Source organism: Anticarsia gemmatalis, chromosome 16 (assembly GCF_050436995.1).
Source record: "Anticarsia gemmatalis isolate Benzon Research Colony breed Stoneville strain chromosome 16, ilAntGemm2 primary, whole genome shotgun sequence".
NCBI classification, from domain to species: domain Eukaryota; kingdom Metazoa; phylum Arthropoda; class Insecta; order Lepidoptera; family Erebidae; genus Anticarsia; species Anticarsia gemmatalis.
In genome coordinates this window covers 8020781-8040235 of record NC_134760.1, presented here as the reverse complement: position 1 = coordinate 8040235, position 19455 = coordinate 8020781, and the positions used below count along the sequence as shown (strand labels likewise).

Below are 19455 nucleotides of genomic sequence, written 5' to 3'. Positions count from 1 at the left end.
CCGTTAACCCTTTATAGTATTTTGGCTAAAGGGACAAAACTTGTAAATATGCCAATCATAAATTACTATTAAATCTAGCATCAGACTAATTCATATACTCAATCTATCAAACCAACATCAAGCAGATTAATATAATAGATAACCACAAATTTAAACAGGAAATAACCACTTCTAAATCAAATACCCGCATAAGTGCTCTCAATTTATATGTTGTGCCATATACAGCCATACGAGCTTTTTATTCCCAATACGATTATGTTTAATGGAATTTGATGAATGCCGTATCAAACGATTTATCACGGTATCCCTAGAGGTTTTACAATCCGTATTTTATTGAAAAATACGGAGATATTATTATATTATGAATTAGATATATTATACTCAAAGAGCAGTTACGTCACTTTAAATTACAATTTATCTCGACTGGGTTTTGAGTCATTCTTAAAAGTGACTATATCACAGGAAACATAGTTCTCAATTATATACTTTTCATTTAATTTTAAAATTCCTTTGTGAGGTTACTATTACTTTTTTCACTAATAAAGAGTAATGTCCTCGTATTAAATAAATGTGTATACTATTTCATAGAAAACTTAAATATTACTGAGGATTCTTGTATCTAAAATATCTAATTTAATAAAGTCACCAGTTCGTAACTTTATTAAATTTGAAATATTCCTAAAGGAATGAAGACTAATTATTCTAAACATTTTCATAGCTATTTTGCTTGGTATAATTATAATTAAGTATTTCGTCTGATAACTAAATTAGTTGTAGTACACGTCTCTCCCTCATTATGAGCGTTAGTAATAGCGTTAACAAATTATTTTCGAAGAATTTGGCTTAGAAACATGTTCCGTTAGAGATCTTGAAGGTTTAGTTTGTTACTTCATGTTATATTTTTTTTTTTTTTTACGTCTCATTGCTGACTTTTTGACCCAGTCTTAAGCTGTAATTCAAATGGTTGTAGTTATCCTCCATAAGAATTTCTAGTTATATTTGCGTACGCTACTCGTTATGTCTTCGGGCATTAAACAAAACAAACAGCAGCTTTGGGCAAAACGTGTAGCAGCCACAACTTTTAGTCGTCTATTCAGTTCCGTATTCAAAATTTCTCTATAGCCACAACAATCGTACGGAATTGCCCCTATGGACTACTATGAAATATTTTCTAATCACATATCTCAATCCAAATCAATCACAATTGATTCTCAATATAATTAATAAATCAAGAACAAAATTAAGTCTAGCATTTCCGAAACTAGCGATACTGATTACAAGTATATCAACAAAGAACGCTTCAAACGGTAGGTATCTAAAAGCTTTGCCATGTTGAGAGAGTTCTCGAGACGATCCGAGTTACTCAAGTTTAAAGTTTTAAAATAGTAGAAACTTGGTCTGTAAATCGAAACCGTTGGCGACTTTTGAATCGGAAATAAATTATACTTTTTGTAAACTTCTTGGAAATTGTAAATGGAATGCTCATCGTTGTGTTCAGTCAAAATAAGAATTTATAATTGCATATTTTGATTTATCTGTAGAGCGATTACGTAAAGTCAGTACAATGCAATATCGAGAGTGTTTGCAAAAATAGTTCCTACGGCGCCCGCTATGATGCACGATCAGATTCTAATACAATATATTGCGTTACTTAGCCCGTTGTCGATGGTCGTAAGTATAATGAAATTCGCCCTCTGGAAATCTTTATCTAATATATAAAATTCTCGCGTCACAGTTTTCGTTTCCATACTCCTTCAAAACGGCTTGACCGATTCTGATGAAATTTTGTGAGCATATTGAGTAGGTCTGAGAATCGGCCGAGTTCTATTTTTCAAAACCCTAAATGCCACTATTTAAAAAAAAATGGTAAGACAACGTTTGCCGGGTCAGCTAGTTTATAGTAAACCTTTAAAAAAACTTTTTATAACAGAGTACTCTTTGACTACAGTTACAAGAGATATGCTGTTCTAAGAGTTTAGAATCAAAAATAACCTGGCCAGTACCGCGATTCTGTACAACTATCGAGTATCGACTACCGACTCGCTATCGAAAAATTTTGTATGAAAAATTGATCAGCGCCCCTAGCGGATTTTCGCAACAACTATGTTCTTCAATGGCGCCATTTTCCACCAAACATTAAAATAAAATTAAATTAAATAAATATTTTTTTTTGCTGGAGCGCACTTAGGGGCAATTCGAAATTCGAATTTCGAAATAAAATATTCTTTCCATTTTTAATTTTAATAAATTATTTTAATAATCTTTATTGGATATTTTTAGGAAGACGAGGCCAACGAGGCTGAAAAGATATTGTCTCCTTTGCCTGCTTCAACGTAGAAAAAAAAGACGCTGATTCTTTTTTTGTGTTGATAATGTTTCGTTGAACAACATTAATTATGATATTTATGTTATTGATTTATTTTTACTAATACCGTTTAAAGTAGACTATAATTATTATTTATGAGAATAATACCTATATATTTATATATTTAAAATTAGTTTATACACAATTATTACCCATAAAATTTTGTTTAAAGAACAAATTTTCAGAACGAATCTTTTTTTCACTTTAAATGTCAAGTTTTCGATACTCGATAGGTCGCGATTCTCTGCCGGATTGCTGCCGGTTTCCTAACGAGTAGCTCGATAGTAATGTATGGTATTCGATAGCGTGACGTTAGTATCGAATGTACAGAATCGAATACTGCATTTAGCTTTTCACGTTTTAGGAAAATATTTTTGTGAACTATGGCAGGCAGTTAGTGGGGATTAAAACACATAACATAGTGTTCATATAGTGTAGAACATAAAAGCTGTGTATACATATATACAATACAGTATCTGCGTTGTGCTCGCTCACGACAAAAAAAGGTCAAAATATGAGTTTTGTTGGTTTTCTACCCATTTCTTTTAACACTTTACCGTTTCAGTTCAAAACAGACCAACCTACAATAAAATTATACTCCTTATCTTCAAACTAAATGTAGTGAAAACGATAAAATACGAAATAAAATAAAATTCTTAATAACTTTCCCATTTTATTTGCGCGCTGTTTATTGAAAATGAAAAACGCTTGGAAACTTCGTTCCAGCGAAGCGTCGTTTAATTAGATGATAGCAATAATATTTTATAGGAAATGAAACTTGTTTTTTAAAGTTTGATTTTAATATTAAGATATAAAGCGATTTAGTTTACTGCTAAAGATTTTGAGGCCGAGTTAATTTTATTCATTTGCTATTAAGTTAAACGTTACTAAATTGTTTTTATAAATAGTATCGTTATTCATTGTTATAGAAATACATTTAAAAGTAGCAATTACATTTGTAATAGAACAATATATTTTGATGTTTATTAGATGGTAACTGATCTCGTTTCCCAATTAACACCTAATTCTCCCAATGTTACAAAAACAATAGAGGCTGTTTGTAAACAATGGGGTTTGTGCTTCAATTTTCACCCCTTAATTGAACGTTGGTAGAAATTTCAAAAGATTAACGAGACGCCCCACTAATTCTGCCCCCGGAGTTCTTGAGGTAAATGATTACGGTATTAAATCTACAGAATCCTGTCTTATTTAAATTGATACGTAAAGGAGACTTAAGGCAGAGCATCAGCGGGAGATGAGCTGTCATTTCTCTTACAGATCCGCCTCGCTTTGCGATAACGATGGGCCTGTTTTGTTTACATGTCGAAACCGTTTTTTTATAGTAAATTATGCCTTTCTATAATGTTTACTCTTGAAACAAATATAATTTGTTAATAGCTGTTTTAAAACTTACGTGTGTATACAACGCACTTTTTATTCGCTTTTTATGAGCAACGTATCTCTTAACTATCTCTATGATACTAATTCAAATATGCGATAGATTCAATCACATAAATACGTAACTCGTGTATATGCAAGGCTAGGCTTTCCAAAGAAAGTACTTTTAATGGCGGTATTCTTAATTTTTTAAAAGATTTCGTGTATGCAGTCTGTGAGCACTCGTACAGAATACTACATATTGATCGTGGTCTTGTAACTCGTAACTAGTTTTCTGTTTCAAAATGCCGTCTGTATACGAATTCTCTATGTCTTCAGTTTGCTCTGCTAAAAGAGAATTGATCAATCTACTGCTGTTGTTTGTAAATTGCAATTATTATTACGAGAAATAGAGATATAGAAATACTGATTAGAAAGAAGGTATCTAGTTACAATGGCATATTAACTGAATATTTTTGTAGCTAACGATGTTAAAGAAATATTTGACTTAAAAAAATTCAAGTTTAAGGCTTCAAAGTAGCAAGTAGCTATAAATTGGTCTGGTACAGAAAAATGTTATGCAACTTCTTTCAGGTTCAAAAATATGATTTCTTTTATCTTATTTCAAAATACCTCAAAATTCCCTCAATCTATTAACACCTCACGCTTACAATCTCGTAACTTCTCATACCATTATGCTCTATTCTAATATTGTGCTACACAATGAAAAACTTGTCTGCGTACACAATATATTGCTGTTTGTTGTTACTTCGAAACACGAATTACAACCGACGCGGCAACGCTTTCATTAGACGTGTTTCAGACTAGCGTTTTCTACACACTTATAAACGCGTTTTTGGACGCGTGAAAAGGCGCGTATACCTTTAAAGCGTTGTACACAAAATTGCAATGCAATGTCGTATTGTAAAAATCTTCAATAGTGAATAAACCGTGGAAGGGAAAACCCTTGCCTCACAAATCGCATCACAGTAATTTGCGTCGCAGTTTTCTGCATTGCTGCCTAATTTGTACGAACATTGGCTGGCTAGTAAACCTGGATTTCAATGTTGGTATTGACTCATTTCTACGGATCCCAGTAAATACGCCGAATATACCTGTACACGGTAGAGTCCGGTTTTTTGAAGCGCGTAATGTAGCCCACGGAACTGTAAACGCGCGGAATAAAACGCTAGTTTGAAATCACCCTTATACAGACGTAGTTATTTATCTCAAGTTGACTCAGTTGTTAGGAATAAGTTTTGTTGATAAAACGCGAGGTATATTCAAATGATATTGGTTCTGACACAGTTTATTGAGTAATTAATAGATAGGTGTATTTCGGTTGTCTGACCCAATTTCGGGACGGTAAAGTTTGCATCAAACAATAACAGCCTATGTTAAATTAACTAAGTATAAATAGATACGACTCCTAACAAGCGATTGTACATGTATGTTTATTTTTCTTTCTCTTCAAAGTTGTTGAACTGATTTGGATAAAATTTCGCTTATTAAAATCCTAGGAAAAATCTCGAAACATAGTATCATAAAAAAATATAGATACTGTGTAAAAAAACAGTAATTGAAATAGTTTCCCTTCACTTACGCTAGAGTATTTATATAACGGTAGGCAGTCTCTAAAGAAGCATGAACAATTGAATGCTCTTAATGAGTACGAGTTAAATGACTTTTCCTCGCTATTAGTGTGCATAGAGCCGTAGAGGCGTAGCAGCGTAGCGGCGTAGAGCCGTAGAACCCCGGTCTAACTGCAAGTGCATTTCATTTTCATTATTGTTTGCAACTTTGCTCTTCTGAGTTAATGGTTATATTGCTTGTTTGTATTGGACTCGCTCTTTGTAGGCTTTATGTAGGCTTCAACACGTTTCTGCACTGGCTGGTTTGCACATTCGCAAATGACTTCGCAAATATTTTAAGACTTCAATTTGGAACGAATCTTCAAGTTTTAGTAGCAGTTTGCATGTGGATAGGTTCAATCTCCATAATGTCCATTAGAAAGTGTTCCTGGATAGATAGAATCAAGAATATAGACAAACAAAACATGTAAATATGCCAATCATAAATTACTATTTAATCTAGCATCAGACTGATTCATATAATCATTTGCTAAATCTATCAAAACCACCATCAAACAGTTTAATATAATAGATTACCACAAATTTAAACAGGAAATAACCACTTCTAAATCAAATACCCGCATAAGTGCTCTCAATTTATATGTTGTGCCATATACAGCCATACGAGCTTTTTATTCCCAATACGATTATGTTTAATGGAATTTGATGAATGCCGTATCAAACGATTTATCACGGTATCCCTAGAGGTTTTACAATCCGCATTTTATTGAAAAAGACTTTTGTACCTATTGACGTTTTGTTTGGTAGAACGCAGTCATTTCGTTTGTATGCACATTTTACCAACACAGTAGAAGCAGAAGCAATCTAAATTGAGTAAAAAAACCGATTAAAATATTTTTATATTGTATTACAGCTCAACAGTATTTTAGCTACAAACGAAAGAGTAGCCGTGCAAATAACTGACGCTTACCAAACCATCTGGAATATAAAAATCTCATGACGACTCACATATACATCACAGTCATTTTATGTATCAATCATTTGAAACTGATTAGCTGAAAACAAATCGCTTAATTTTCTATTACTACTGTTCCACTGCAAGTGTCTCCTCCCGGAATGAGACTAAGCTATCCATCAATCTCTTGGGTTTCTTCGTTTGATATGTTGCATAACTTCAAAATGTTTTAAAAGCTTACTCGACAAATAAATAATTTTAATAAGAACTTCGAACATTTTTATATCATCATTTTGAATAGCTCTAAAAACAAAGTTGGAGTGAAAGAAAGTGTCGGATCATCCCGTCGGCACTTTCAACTAAGTTGCAATTAAACTCAGAGAACCAATAGATATTATCGTCGATGCAAATGCTTCAAGTTGTGAGATTGCAATTTGTTCCTTCAGTTCTCCTTTAGTTGAGAACTACGATAAAACTTCCCTTTGATTAGTTTGTTGTCTCTGTTTTGAAATCAGTGTTGTATAAAGTTTTGTAGGTTTATGGGAGTAGAAGCGGTTTATGAGACCACTTTTGTTGCGAACGATGATTAACAAGATAGTGTTAATTGGCTTTTATATAACTGTAATAAAGATCGTAAAAGTATGTAGACGTTTCACTTATTTATTTCTACGCCAATTAATTTATTAGTGGAAAAGGTATTTTAGTAATTAAATTAGAAGTATCACTATTTTTGAAAATTTTGTCAATTTCATTGACAAATCCTAATATTTGAATAAATAATAAAATAAAATAACATAAACAATATTACATAATTCCAATTGAAAAGAATCATAGGAAAGTATTTAAGTTATCTTTATTGCAAAATATTTCATTACACAAAAAGAAATTATGTAAATTCTAAAATATTATCTTTCATGAGATAACAGTTTAGAGTCTCTAAAGTGTATCTAATGTATTTTTAATTATTGTTAACAGGCTGACATAGCACATTCGGCCAAAGGCTACGAGTCGGAGGATGAAAACGCGGGGAGAAAGTGGCACAGGGCCAGCGACGAACGGCCAGCCAGCAAGACCACCATGTACTCAAAGCAGGTAAGGTTTTATTAAGACTAGCTTTCTACGATTTCTAACTATCACGATTTGCACACAAAATTCTACCATAAAGAGCTCTTATAAGTGATTTCTATACTTATATACTTCATTGTTTACTTACTACCCATTTAAGTATAAACAGTATATTTTTTTTAAGACAAACAAAAATACTTTCGCATTTGTACTTTCAATGTCAGGAAATGTCACTTAATTGAATGAAAACTTATTGAATACAAAATATTATATGTTAGTGTTACCTTTTACAAACAGGAATAAGGAATAAAAAATAGCATACACCTACATTTCACAAACACTAACAATCAAAAGTATTATTATTCCAATTCAAATAAACAAGCAACTCCTCATAATTTCTTACAAATTTCTCAATAAAAGAAGCGCATAATTGATTTATGTTGTTTTCCACAGAAACCAATAAAGGAAAGTGCCAATACGATAACGCTTATTAAAATCATTTGCAACATCGATTGGCAATCATTCACTCCATTTTGATTAGATTGCGAAAGCTGCAAAGCAAATAGAATTCACGGAAATTAATTGACTTTATAAATGAGAATATTTTGTTTGTTACCCGAAATTGAATTACAATCGTTTTGGCATTTATTCGTTGACTAATAAAGGTCGCTTTAGGTCGAATAAGTCATACAGTTTTTGGTATTTTTCAGTTACAGATAGTCTGAAACCTAATCTTGATATTTGAGTAGTTTTTTGATACGAATTGGCATATAAATGATTCGTAACTAAAATGTCTGGATATGATAGTTTTTTCTTTAATAAACTTTTTATAGGCACAGTATAAAAGCTAGTCGTTGTAATAATATGCTTTACTGAAGCTACTTAAAACAAAAAAAATACCTAAAAAACTATATAACAAAAATAGCGCTGCCTAACTAATTCTACCACACTACAAAGATAAAGTCCTACCTACTACACAATATTGTGTAGAATATCGGAGTCCGATATTTCCTCGCCACCTCGCCACATGCCGTAAATTGTGTCCAACATAACTGTGGCGCCATCTATTGCCCGGGTAGCACATGTTGTAACTCACTATTAATGACTAAGTTTCATCACGCAGTTTCTCGGTGGTTTGTAGTAAAGGATTTAGTGTTAGAATGTGCACATGTGTCAGTTCTCAAGGCACTTTTGCTCACTTTATGGTGTAAGTCGTAATGTTTTGTGGCAATTGCAGGAAGCCTTCTTAACTACTTGACTTTCGTTTTGATCTTATAACAAATAACTAGTTTTTTCTTTAGGAAAAGGTGTAGCTAACATGGTAGTGCGTTTGTAACTAGCCTTTTATTGATAGATAGATCTACCTTTTGACTTCCATCCTGGTGCAGTGATTAAGATTGTCACACCAATACCACTGCGGCTCGAGGTCGTGGGCTCGATTTCCACACGAAACAACAATTTGTTGATCGCAAAAATAGCTGTTTCGGCTTACTACTACCTAAGAAAAGAAGACGACCACCATTTTTTTTGCCGACCAAAAGTTTGACGAACAGCTCCATGCACTACCATGAAACAAAAAAAAAATACAACCCACTAGTTTGTTTTTGAATTAGCAAAGTGTTTTATTGCCGCAGTCTCTATCCCACCAAAGCCATTTTCATTGGGTTGCAAACGTTTGCAAGACGTCGGATAACACCAAACAGTCGTGTTGTGGATGTTTGATCGAATGCAAATTGCATTCCCGTCGCTCATTCTGATACGGGTGTCGAGACGGACGTGCAGGACAATACAGCCTGATTGCTCTCTTTCCGTATACTGGAAATTGTATAGCGGGTGTTGTGAAAAGACGTGAAGGTTTTACGGTTATTTTTTGGTACTCTCAGAAATGGACGGTACTGTTGTTGTAAATAGTGAAAGGATTGGAAAAATTGTTTGTCGATGTTTTTATTCAGTCTGTTCCAATTGATCGTGTAAAAATGGTATTGCCTCGCTAAATTTAATATATACTGTTACTATTGGGTATCCTATTAAGTAATACTTAAACCTCGCGTTGTGTTAACAGAGGAAGAAAACATAAGGAAAACGTATGCTCTTTTTAGTATTTAAAGTATTCATACTTCTTTGGGATGATATTCAGAATTCATTGAATTAATTTTGCAAAAGAATGACGTATTTTAAAACTGTTTTCACGCGTGTAATAGCTGACTCAGCGAAATGAAAGTCACTTTTCCTAGCACTACTAAGTATTAAAACTTACAAGTTAGTCGAGAAGTCTCATTAACTTGAACATCTTCATGAAAATTCAGGTTCCAAGAAGGCCAAGTCAACTATTTTTTTGCGAGCTGGATTAAAAACTTGTTATTTAGCTTCGGTTTTTATATGTTTAGTTTGGAACAAAAATATTTCAATGGCATTTAATTAATCATTAATGCGTCCAATTAATATAATCATTATAATAGGGTTAGCGCTGATGTACTAATAATAATAACGAATTATTATGGTTAATTAGCGACTGAAATAGTAATATACAATTTTAATTTTGCTTCATTCAAGTATGTCTGGTCTATTTGCTCGCCTTCGAGCTATAAGAAACGTATCAGATGATTATTTGTAAATTTTAAATCTATTTTTTCTTGTTTTAGCTTTTCTTGCGTTTTTAACCAATATCTTTTTGTGTTAGGAATTCCGGGAGCAGTACTGCATCAACAACAAACAACTGGATCTGCTGGAGCTGGAGAAGTCCAAGAAGGACCGATTTCTCGGATGCCTCTCACAGTACCACATCGAGAGTCCATGTTCACGAGCCAATCGGTAACGTATTACTTTTTTTTTCTCCAAAAAAAACAACTCCCATACTAAGATTTGCTCTTGTGTCGCGGGGGTCAAACATACAAACAACGTTAAATACAAACGTTGTTTGTATGTTTGTAAAAGTCCCCGCGACACAAGAGCAATTCTTGGTGCGGGAGTTGTCTTAAATAAAATCGGGCACAAAGTACAATCAGACCCGAAACAATTATTTATGGATCGCACAAATAATTATCCCGTGTGGGAATCGAACCCATGACCTCCTGACGCAATGGTAGCGGCGTGGTGATCTAAACCACTGCGCCACAGAGGCAGTCAACTTTTCTACTTTTTAACTATTATATGTACTTTCTTTAACCCATGACTGATCTTTAACGGCATGAGTCTCAATAACTCAGGAACAAACCCCTCCCGCGTTCGGGACGAGGGAGGGTTTAGTTCGGATTCTTTACACGGTTATTTAATAACGAGATGAGAAAGTAATAATATCATAAACATTTAATTTAATAATCTCTCTAAAATTAATCTCGTCGGTACCAGGAATAATTTTTTTATCAACGTTATTATGTCAGATTTAACTGGACACTGGACAGGTCGTTTGATAAAATAGTTTTGCTGCGCAGTAGTGAGTAATAACTCAACTCAGTATTTTTTCAAATTTTAAAATTATCAAAAATGTAAGTGAAAATTTAAATAAACCTCATTATACCAAGTTCGTAGAAATCCCACTCAGTCTACCGTTTTTCTTTCCGTCCTTTTGTATGTAAATTCAATTTAATACCTTGATTATAATGAATGATTGAGCAGTATCAAAATTCAATACACAATTCATAAGGCCATTGTTCAAGTTTTGGGTTATTTCAATGGTCCAATTTGCTTAGGCCTTCGCTACGGTTAGCAAACAAAGGAATTTATTTACTTGCCTACCTTTACGTAGGTTTTACGAGGAATGAAAATTTTAAAGTATATTTCTGGCTGTATTTCAAATAAACGGGGTAAAAACGTTTCGTGTAGGCACTGGATTTAGGAATGCTGGCGATTATTTCTCGTTTGATAAAAAAATAAAAAAGTATTTGTATTGATCCGGCCCAGATCAATTATTATTCCGATTATTTGGCTTTTTTACATATAGTCTCAATACTGCTTAAAATTAATTTAATATCTACGTACTAAGTATATATTATTATACAGTGTCTCGTTTGCGAGCTTTTTGTTTGTCTTATTCCAAAACCACCTAACTTATCATCTTACACGTGTGTAAGTTAATTAAGCATATACAAGAGGGAATTGACTTGAATACAGGATATAATATTAATAGATACATGGAAATGTTTCCTTTCAACAACCTACTCGTACATTTGAGACAAGTTACATGGTGCGGAAATGAAATGTAGGGATTGAATCCGTTGCCAGTTGAGTAACGTACCAATTGTTAGTAAGTTTATACCTCAAACATATTATTGATAACTTTGGTTTTAGTACATACCACTGTAAGCTATTAAAACCATTTAGTTTTGTGGCACATTAAACAAAAATACATCAAAAATAAAGAACTCGGTAACTAGTCAAAACATTTGTGTAACAAAGGGCTACAACTACTTACGTGTTACTTATTTTGATTAATTTGAATGTAATAGTCATGTGGTTGTAATGGATGTTTGAAGGAGAGGGGGTGGGGGGCTTTTGCTCAGCAGTGGGACTCTGAAACAATCAAGGGAATTTTGAATTTTTGTGAAATGTGCAAATGCACAATTTTTTACAGCATTGGACACGTAATATTTATAGCTGACTATTTTATTCTTTGAGCGTACGATAGCTATCCAATTATTGCTGTATGTTTTGCTGTGTGTAAGTTAGCAGTGCCCATTGCACATTGTTATAATTCGATGTAATCATAGCCGTATAATTGCATTGAACCAATAACTTCGAAAGTAATTTCCCTGCTATCATAACAAAGAAGCATTTGGTAGCAACTGGTTCCCAACTAATTTAAGAGCAAAACCTTACAACTCGCTCAACATTCCTTGTCTACAACATCTGCTGAGGCAATGAATTCCCAAATATGTAGCTACAACACGCGCCTCTGTATAATAGTCTAATAACTTAATAAATAGCCTTGTAGGCAAGGTTTGTGTGTAGCAGAAGAATACAATATTCAGATTTTAGAACATCACTGACTGGCAGACTTATGCAACTGACAGCTACTTTGAAAAAACACACACATTATTAATTATAACTTATATAAATCGTGCATGCTTAGGCTCTCTACTAAGTTGTCGGACTATAATACAGTGGCTTGTATGTAGCTACATATTTGGGTGTTATTTTTTAATTGGTTAGTTATTAATTACAACCTAGATAAATTATTGTGCATATTAAGGCTCTTTACTAAGTTGTCATACTATACGTGTCCAGAAACGACTTCGTTATGCCGTCAGTTCCGATCTCGTGAATAACAGCTACGGTTGGGGACAGTTGTCGGATGTAAACTATAGTTATATAAGTTTAGTGCTACGTTACCTCTGGACCTGTATATATTACGTACGAGTTATGAATGACTGGTTTTGATGTAGAGCGAATTTTAGTCATACTGCAATAAGTTTTGTCGTTAGAGAATATCACTATTAGACATAATAATATCACTCAATATGTCTAGTGCGTTATATAATGGAAAAAATGCTCATTCTTTAGCTGCAAGTATTGAATGGAAATAGTCTAGAAATAGTTAAGCAGATTTATATTTATGACCCATTCTTTTGACGTGGTTTTCCTTTACTGAAATACTAGGTATTAAAAATTATTAAAGGAAAACCACGTCAAAAGAAAACGGTTAGCCAAAAATGCCTGTTAATTACTATGAGAAAATTCGGAGACACATTTTGTTCTAAGCAAAATCTATACTAATATTATAAAGCTGAAGAGTTTGTTTGTTTGTTTGTTTGTTTGTTTGTTTGAACGCGCTAATCTCAGGAACTACTGATCCGATTTGAAAAATTATTTCAGTGTTAGATAGTCCATTTATCGAGGAAGGTTATAGGCTATATATCATTACGCTACTACCAATAGGAGCAGAGTACCAGTGAAAAATGTTGCAAAAACGGGGAAAATTTTGACCCATTCTCTCTTATGTGACGCAAGCGAAGTTGCGCGGGTCAGCTAGTCACTTATAAAACAAAAATTTGCATTTTCTTTTACGGTATATGTAACATTTTTCAATCCTGTTGCAAATAAAAAACAATTTTAGTTCACAACTCCAATAGATATAAAATGTTCTGAATCTTGTTTCGTAAGGTCCCATCTGAGCTGTTTAGCCGGAAGCCTTCATGCATAAGATATGAGCAAACTTGACCTATTAACATTATACACAAGTTAATACTAATATTATTCTGACGAGCGAAAGTTGGTATTAATAAAAGAGATTTTCCTTACACGAGTAAAAAGACGCATAGCTTTTTTGTTTAATAAAATATTATGGGCGCGACGATTTTTTTATGAGTGTGTCGATTTTGTTTCATGAAAGTGGATTTCTTGAGTGCTGATCGGGGATTAGGTAGTAAAATAAAGTGGCTAAGTGATAAAGTATTATAGGAATAGAAAATGTGCCTGGTTATTTTTTTGTTTCGTCACGTTTAAAATATTTTCTACGTGTTTATTTTTAGGGTAGGATCATTAAAACGTTGATTTACCAACGAAGAAGTATTTTTTATTAGTAAAGTTTTACTAAACGTTCTTTTCCCTGTCTCGTTCTTCCAAAAACCTTATTTATCAGCGACAATCTAATTAGACCATTCAACGTGCCAATTTCCTCAAATACAAAACTCGGATTTAGATTTATCATTTCCGATGGTCGGTACAACGGAAGCCTTAAGAAACACCAATTTTAGCGATTTCATCACCTTTAATATTTTTTTGTCGATTTCTTTACACAATTTTCCTGTTTCGCTTCATATACAAAAGTAATATACTTGTAGCTTTATTTTGTAGAGTAAGGCTAGCTACACATTTTCGGTTTGGCAGTCATCGGCTTGGCTGGTCGGCAAAGCCAAATGTATGTAGATGAACCCGATCGGCACAAGCCGAACAAGTGACTCAAGTCGGATTTGTTGCTCGATAAATATTGGTAAATCAAACTTGCCGAACCCAATATGTGTGTAGCATGCCTAACACTCTTTTAGTCATATTTCGTAATAGTTTTTCTTGGGAATGAAGAGACCCTTCAAAGACCTTTAGCGGTAAATAAAAATGTATTTGGTGACGCAAGTAAAGGAAATATTGAATAGATGTTATGTTTTATTTTAGGCGTTTGTATAAAATATTTTTCGTTGCTGGCTGTAATATCCTGTCTATCAAATTATGCTGCCATCCAAATATTATATAATATAACGAAAGGTTCGGTAGGTATCTACGTTGTACATGAATATCTGAAGGTCGTCTCATCGTCTTTTATCATAATCCTATAGGTAAATATATGCCTTGAATGTTCACGTCATCAAAAAGTAATTATTTATTTAAAATTTTCGAATTATAGTGACCACAATTCAACTTTTACAAGAATAAAATTAAAGTAGGTGTTGTATCAAGTTTAAGCTTTATGCTATTAAACGGCACACAATTTTTATTAGTACTTGGATGCTCTGGTTTAAATTTCAGCCTGGATTCTATCGCTGCTACCTTTTAGGCGTGATAGGTAATGTACCTAGTCTTCTCAGGGTTACGAGCATCATAACATTTTTATACGGATAATAATTTGATGTCGATACATCACGTTTTCTATTCTTTTAGCTTTAAACGCGATTACCATGACATAGCATCGCACATTTCTTGTCGGTACTAAGAAAGACCTTTTAAGCATCCGTTATTTAAAAATAAGGTTACATTTTAAGCACTATACGTTGGTCGTTTAACATACATTGAATTTATTGTGGACGAGTAAAACTAGCTACGTTGGATATTTCCAATGTAGTTCTACTTGTTCACAAGGAGTGGATAGGTTAGGTTAGGTTAGGTTAGGATATTTCGTATTTCGTTTGGATATTTCCACATGTAATGTATGCGTGTCAACTATCATTACAACTTATTATCACTAAATAAAGAGGGCTACCGTAATACCCAAGTATCGGCTTCCTAACCTGATTTCAACGATAAATTGCCTCCTTTTAGGGAAGGCAGAGGTAACAAATTGAGCATTTTATTATTCTACACCCTTGTAATCGTATTGGGCTCAATAGGAGGTCAACAGGCACTTTAATATTTCCACCCCTGGCTTTTTTGCTTGGCTGTCTATTTTGCTAAGCGGTTTTTTATAAGATAAGGGTAATATGGGCATGCTAATTTTAACAAACTCGAAAATATTAGTAGTCCTTTGCCGTTAGAAGATATATATTTTATCAAAGACGGTGTCCACAAATCAGTTAAGCCTAATTAAAACGAAATGTGAAGAATTTATCAAAACCTACCGCTGCAAAAGGATAGAAATATATTATTTAACACAAGCGAAACTTGGCACAGAAATCTCGCAACATTATTTTTTAAACAAAAATCTGTGTGTTTGGAAAGGTCGCCTTTCTGGGCAATTAAGCAACTAAAATCCTTTCCTAACCAAGGTTGCCTGTTTTATTCATGAGACGACCTACTTCTCTGTATATTTGTACAAACAATTTTATTGGAAGAAGGTAAATATTTTACGATTTTCTTGATCTGCGCATGATGGACAAACAGAGTGATTTCTTATCTTATTATAGTAATGAGAACCAGATTATTGCTTATTGATTTTGTATGTATGCCAAAAGATTTATTGCGTTAGATAATAAAGACATTAAAATCAAGATATATGCATAAGGTATAAATAAACATTTTCACCGGGGTAAAATCTGAAAATGTCTTCACGTACGTACCTATACATTACACTACTAACAATAAATAAACCAAAAAATAAAAATTGCTTTGTCATGCATTTGTGACAATCTTTGCTATGAAATTCTTCGTATCATACATCGACTTAAACATTAAGAGGTCTCTGGGCTCCTCCTAAGAGAAAAAACTTGTATGTGAGCTATGTTATAGCAGAAGTGCCTTTTCATTAACTTAGGGCTATAAGTAATCTTATTATTTTTATTCCAGAGCATCATTTCTATCCGTGTGTGTTCGCCGGCGGGTACCCTCCGATGAGAACCTCAACACCGATTATGCACCCATACAGAGGTACCCCAGGTAAGATATCCACTATTTATGTAAGGCTTTTGATAGTTTCAATATCTTCAAACTAGATGGCGTTTATATGTCCATTCTAACCAAATGACAATGACAAACAAAGTCGAAAAGTTAAAACATTAAAATAAACATTATTCAATTTATATTGCAGTGCTACCAGCCTTAGGCATGTAAAATAAATATACTTAATTTCATTATATACCTATGCTAAACTATTATTTTGTATTTCAGACAAAATATTATTTGTAAGCCTTACAAAGCCTAATTTACCACTAAAATTTCAAACATTTTCATTATTTGAAACTGGCACTAATTGAACGTGGCTCGAATAATACGCTATTTATATGTTCATGCATGGGCTAATGAGAAAACGTAATCTAAGCTAATTATCAATTAGCGCAATGGATTCACAATGGCTGGTACTTCAAGTTGACGTATAATCTTGTCTACGAATACTCGAACAAAGACAGCTTCGTACAAGATTATTGAGAGATTACGTCAAGGAGATAAGCAGAATAGGCTGGCATCACAAACTTGATGTTGATGAGCATTGAATTGTGACACTAATTATATGGAAAAGAATATCAAAACTATCTTTGTTATTAAAGATAAAACTAATACTAACATTTTTTTTGTATTCAATTAACATAGGCATATCTAACAAGGTGACAGATGTACTGAAAATAGCAGTCATTAGTGTGAATGGTTTTTGATATTTTAATGTTTTGTTTTTTTCCTCATAAAATGCTCCACCTGGCTTACTGTACAACACGTGCATTTAACACCAGAAGGAGCCTTTATGGTTATTATCTAGAGTGGAGATTTTACACTTGACTGTGTTTTCTGGTAGGTTTGGTCAACCCACCCCGGCACCGCCCGAGCTGTGTGCCTATGACGCCGATCTGGAGTGCTCATACTTCAGGCGACGTCCACGTTCGGTGTGCAGCCAACCTGACCCCAAACGCTACACCTGGATGCCTGAAGATGAAGACTTCACCCGGATGGAGTGGCCACAGTGAGTAATTATTTACTGTTCTGATGATATAACACTACATTCATTTATTATATTACTTTATTTTCAGAAGATTTTTACTCGTATCAACGAGCATGCGATGCGATTGTTATAATTTGTGTAAGGATACAATGAATATGATAAAAAACGTATAAAAAAATTTTACAATTTTTATCTTTAAAAGCCTATAACAGCAAAATATAAATAAATCACGAAGGAATTGAGGCGAGACCGCTTATTAATAATGCATATCACACACAATCATAAAAACTTTTGCAAATAATTCTAATAGTATTCACGCTTGGGTATTAAAATAAGTACTAAAAAGTCTTATACAAATTCAACAAACGTAATTAAACAATGAAATCAAGCTGTTACACCCTTCAGCTTGTACATGACATTGAAACCCTCATTTCAGCGTCGGCTAGGCATTTTCCAGACCTTTCATTAAGCTCAGTAGGTAAAATTAATAAACAGAGCAATTTTAATGGGATCGCAACGAGAGTGAAAATATTTGAGGCGTTTTCGTATTGATCCTTCTATTTTAGTCTAGAGAACCTTTTGAAATTTACATAACCATGAAAGAAAGATGCCTGACATTTATGGCTCTCTCTTCGCTAAATTAATTTTGATATTTGAGATTTTGTGCCAATAAATAAGCGACTTAAATCTGAGGTAAGCGTAGGTAGCTACACCTAAAATAAAACTTATTGATAAATAATATTTGAGAATTCTACGTGTTTATTACAAAGCAAAAATCTAATAGTCACTAAGTCATTTATAGCTTAAAAACGGCTGTAATTTCTATAAAAAAATAAGTTTCACCAGTTCAGCAACTTTGCCTTTTTACTAAAGGTAGATTTTCTTTATTTTTCTGTTTAGTTCAGATATATTTGTTTCTGTCTAGAAATGCTATAAATCTCCGCCAGACGTCAAAATATTTTTGATTCAGCGGAAATTCTTTCTTAATTAAAGTAAAAGAAAATTGTGAATACAATTTTTTGATCTTGACTTTATGTCATAAGATTAAAAAATATTTTTACAAGACTATTTGGCTATATATATAACCAGGGCTTGGCAAATAGATAACTATAATCTGTGATAAATAATGTAATTTTCTTCGTAAACGTTTTGTCGTCCATCAATCAGGCTTCACAAAATTTAATAAGTATTCATAAGCTACTTAGAGAGATTTATTTTATTAAATTATTTTCATTGAACTCGCATTTGGTATTCGTCTATTTATAATAATTAAAACTTCAATACGTCTTGTTACAAATATTAAAAAAAACGTGTACAAAGTTCACCTTTTTAAAGAAATAAACAATTCATATACATACTTAGCGTTGTCTCGTAAAAATATTATGGTACCTTCGTTTCACTACATAAACGAGAGTAATATACAAGCAATTTAATCTACCTATTAGTAAATAGTCTCAGTGAAAAAGGCTTCTAACTGTTCTTATACGACTCATGTGCACATTAAGAAAACGGCATCGTTTTGTAATGAGATTTCCCACACTGTTTTTACGCGATTAACATAAGTTAACATCCCGTACCTACGCTTGTAACTTGTGAAATTACTTTGTATCAATTGACCTTTTCTGTTTCTTATGCATATAAAATGATACTATTACACTCTGGTTATTTTATTAACGATACGATAGCCGATGACAAATCTAAGGTGAATGACGTCTGGTTCATTGACCTTTCTCAACGACAATAATTGTCAAGCTCCTAACGACTGCCACTAACTCGCAGATTATTTAACTCATTATATAACCACAATTAACAATAATTTCTTTATTTATCAAAATCATTTCAGCAATGAAAATCCCACCTACTTTTGATATAGATTTAAACTTACCCAATATCTGGATTTCGCATGTGTAGTGCGACACTATCCGATACAGTTTTAACGAATTGTTTTGATTTTCAGATCGGTAATAGAAGATAACGCGGGTTGGCCGCAAAATTATAATGTCGACCAAATCGCGTCAGTTAGTCGAGGAGGCTCGTTGCCTCGACCACCTTCTATAATTCCGTAAGTATAAAAATATTAGATTTATAA

At 33.2% G+C, this 19455-nt stretch overlaps 1 protein-coding gene across 6 annotated transcripts in view; it reads left to right on the top strand.

Annotated features, from left to right (window-relative positions):
• The window catches only part of LOC142979379 (uncharacterized), a 313104-nt gene that overhangs the window by 267420 nt on the left and 26229 nt on the right, over nucleotides 1–19455 (top strand). For all 6 annotated transcript variants that reach the window (XM_076124248.1, XM_076124252.1, XM_076124251.1 and 3 more), the window contains exons 3-7: nucleotides 7265–7381; nucleotides 10035–10165; nucleotides 16283–16372; nucleotides 17223–17387; nucleotides 19324–19428. In XM_076124248.1, the coding sequence (XP_075980363.1) occupies nucleotides 7265–7381; nucleotides 10035–10165; nucleotides 16283–16372; nucleotides 17223–17387; nucleotides 19324–19428 (608 nt within the window). The remainder of the gene's footprint in view (nucleotides 1–7264; nucleotides 7382–10034; nucleotides 10166–16282; nucleotides 16373–17222; nucleotides 17388–19323; nucleotides 19429–19455) is intronic.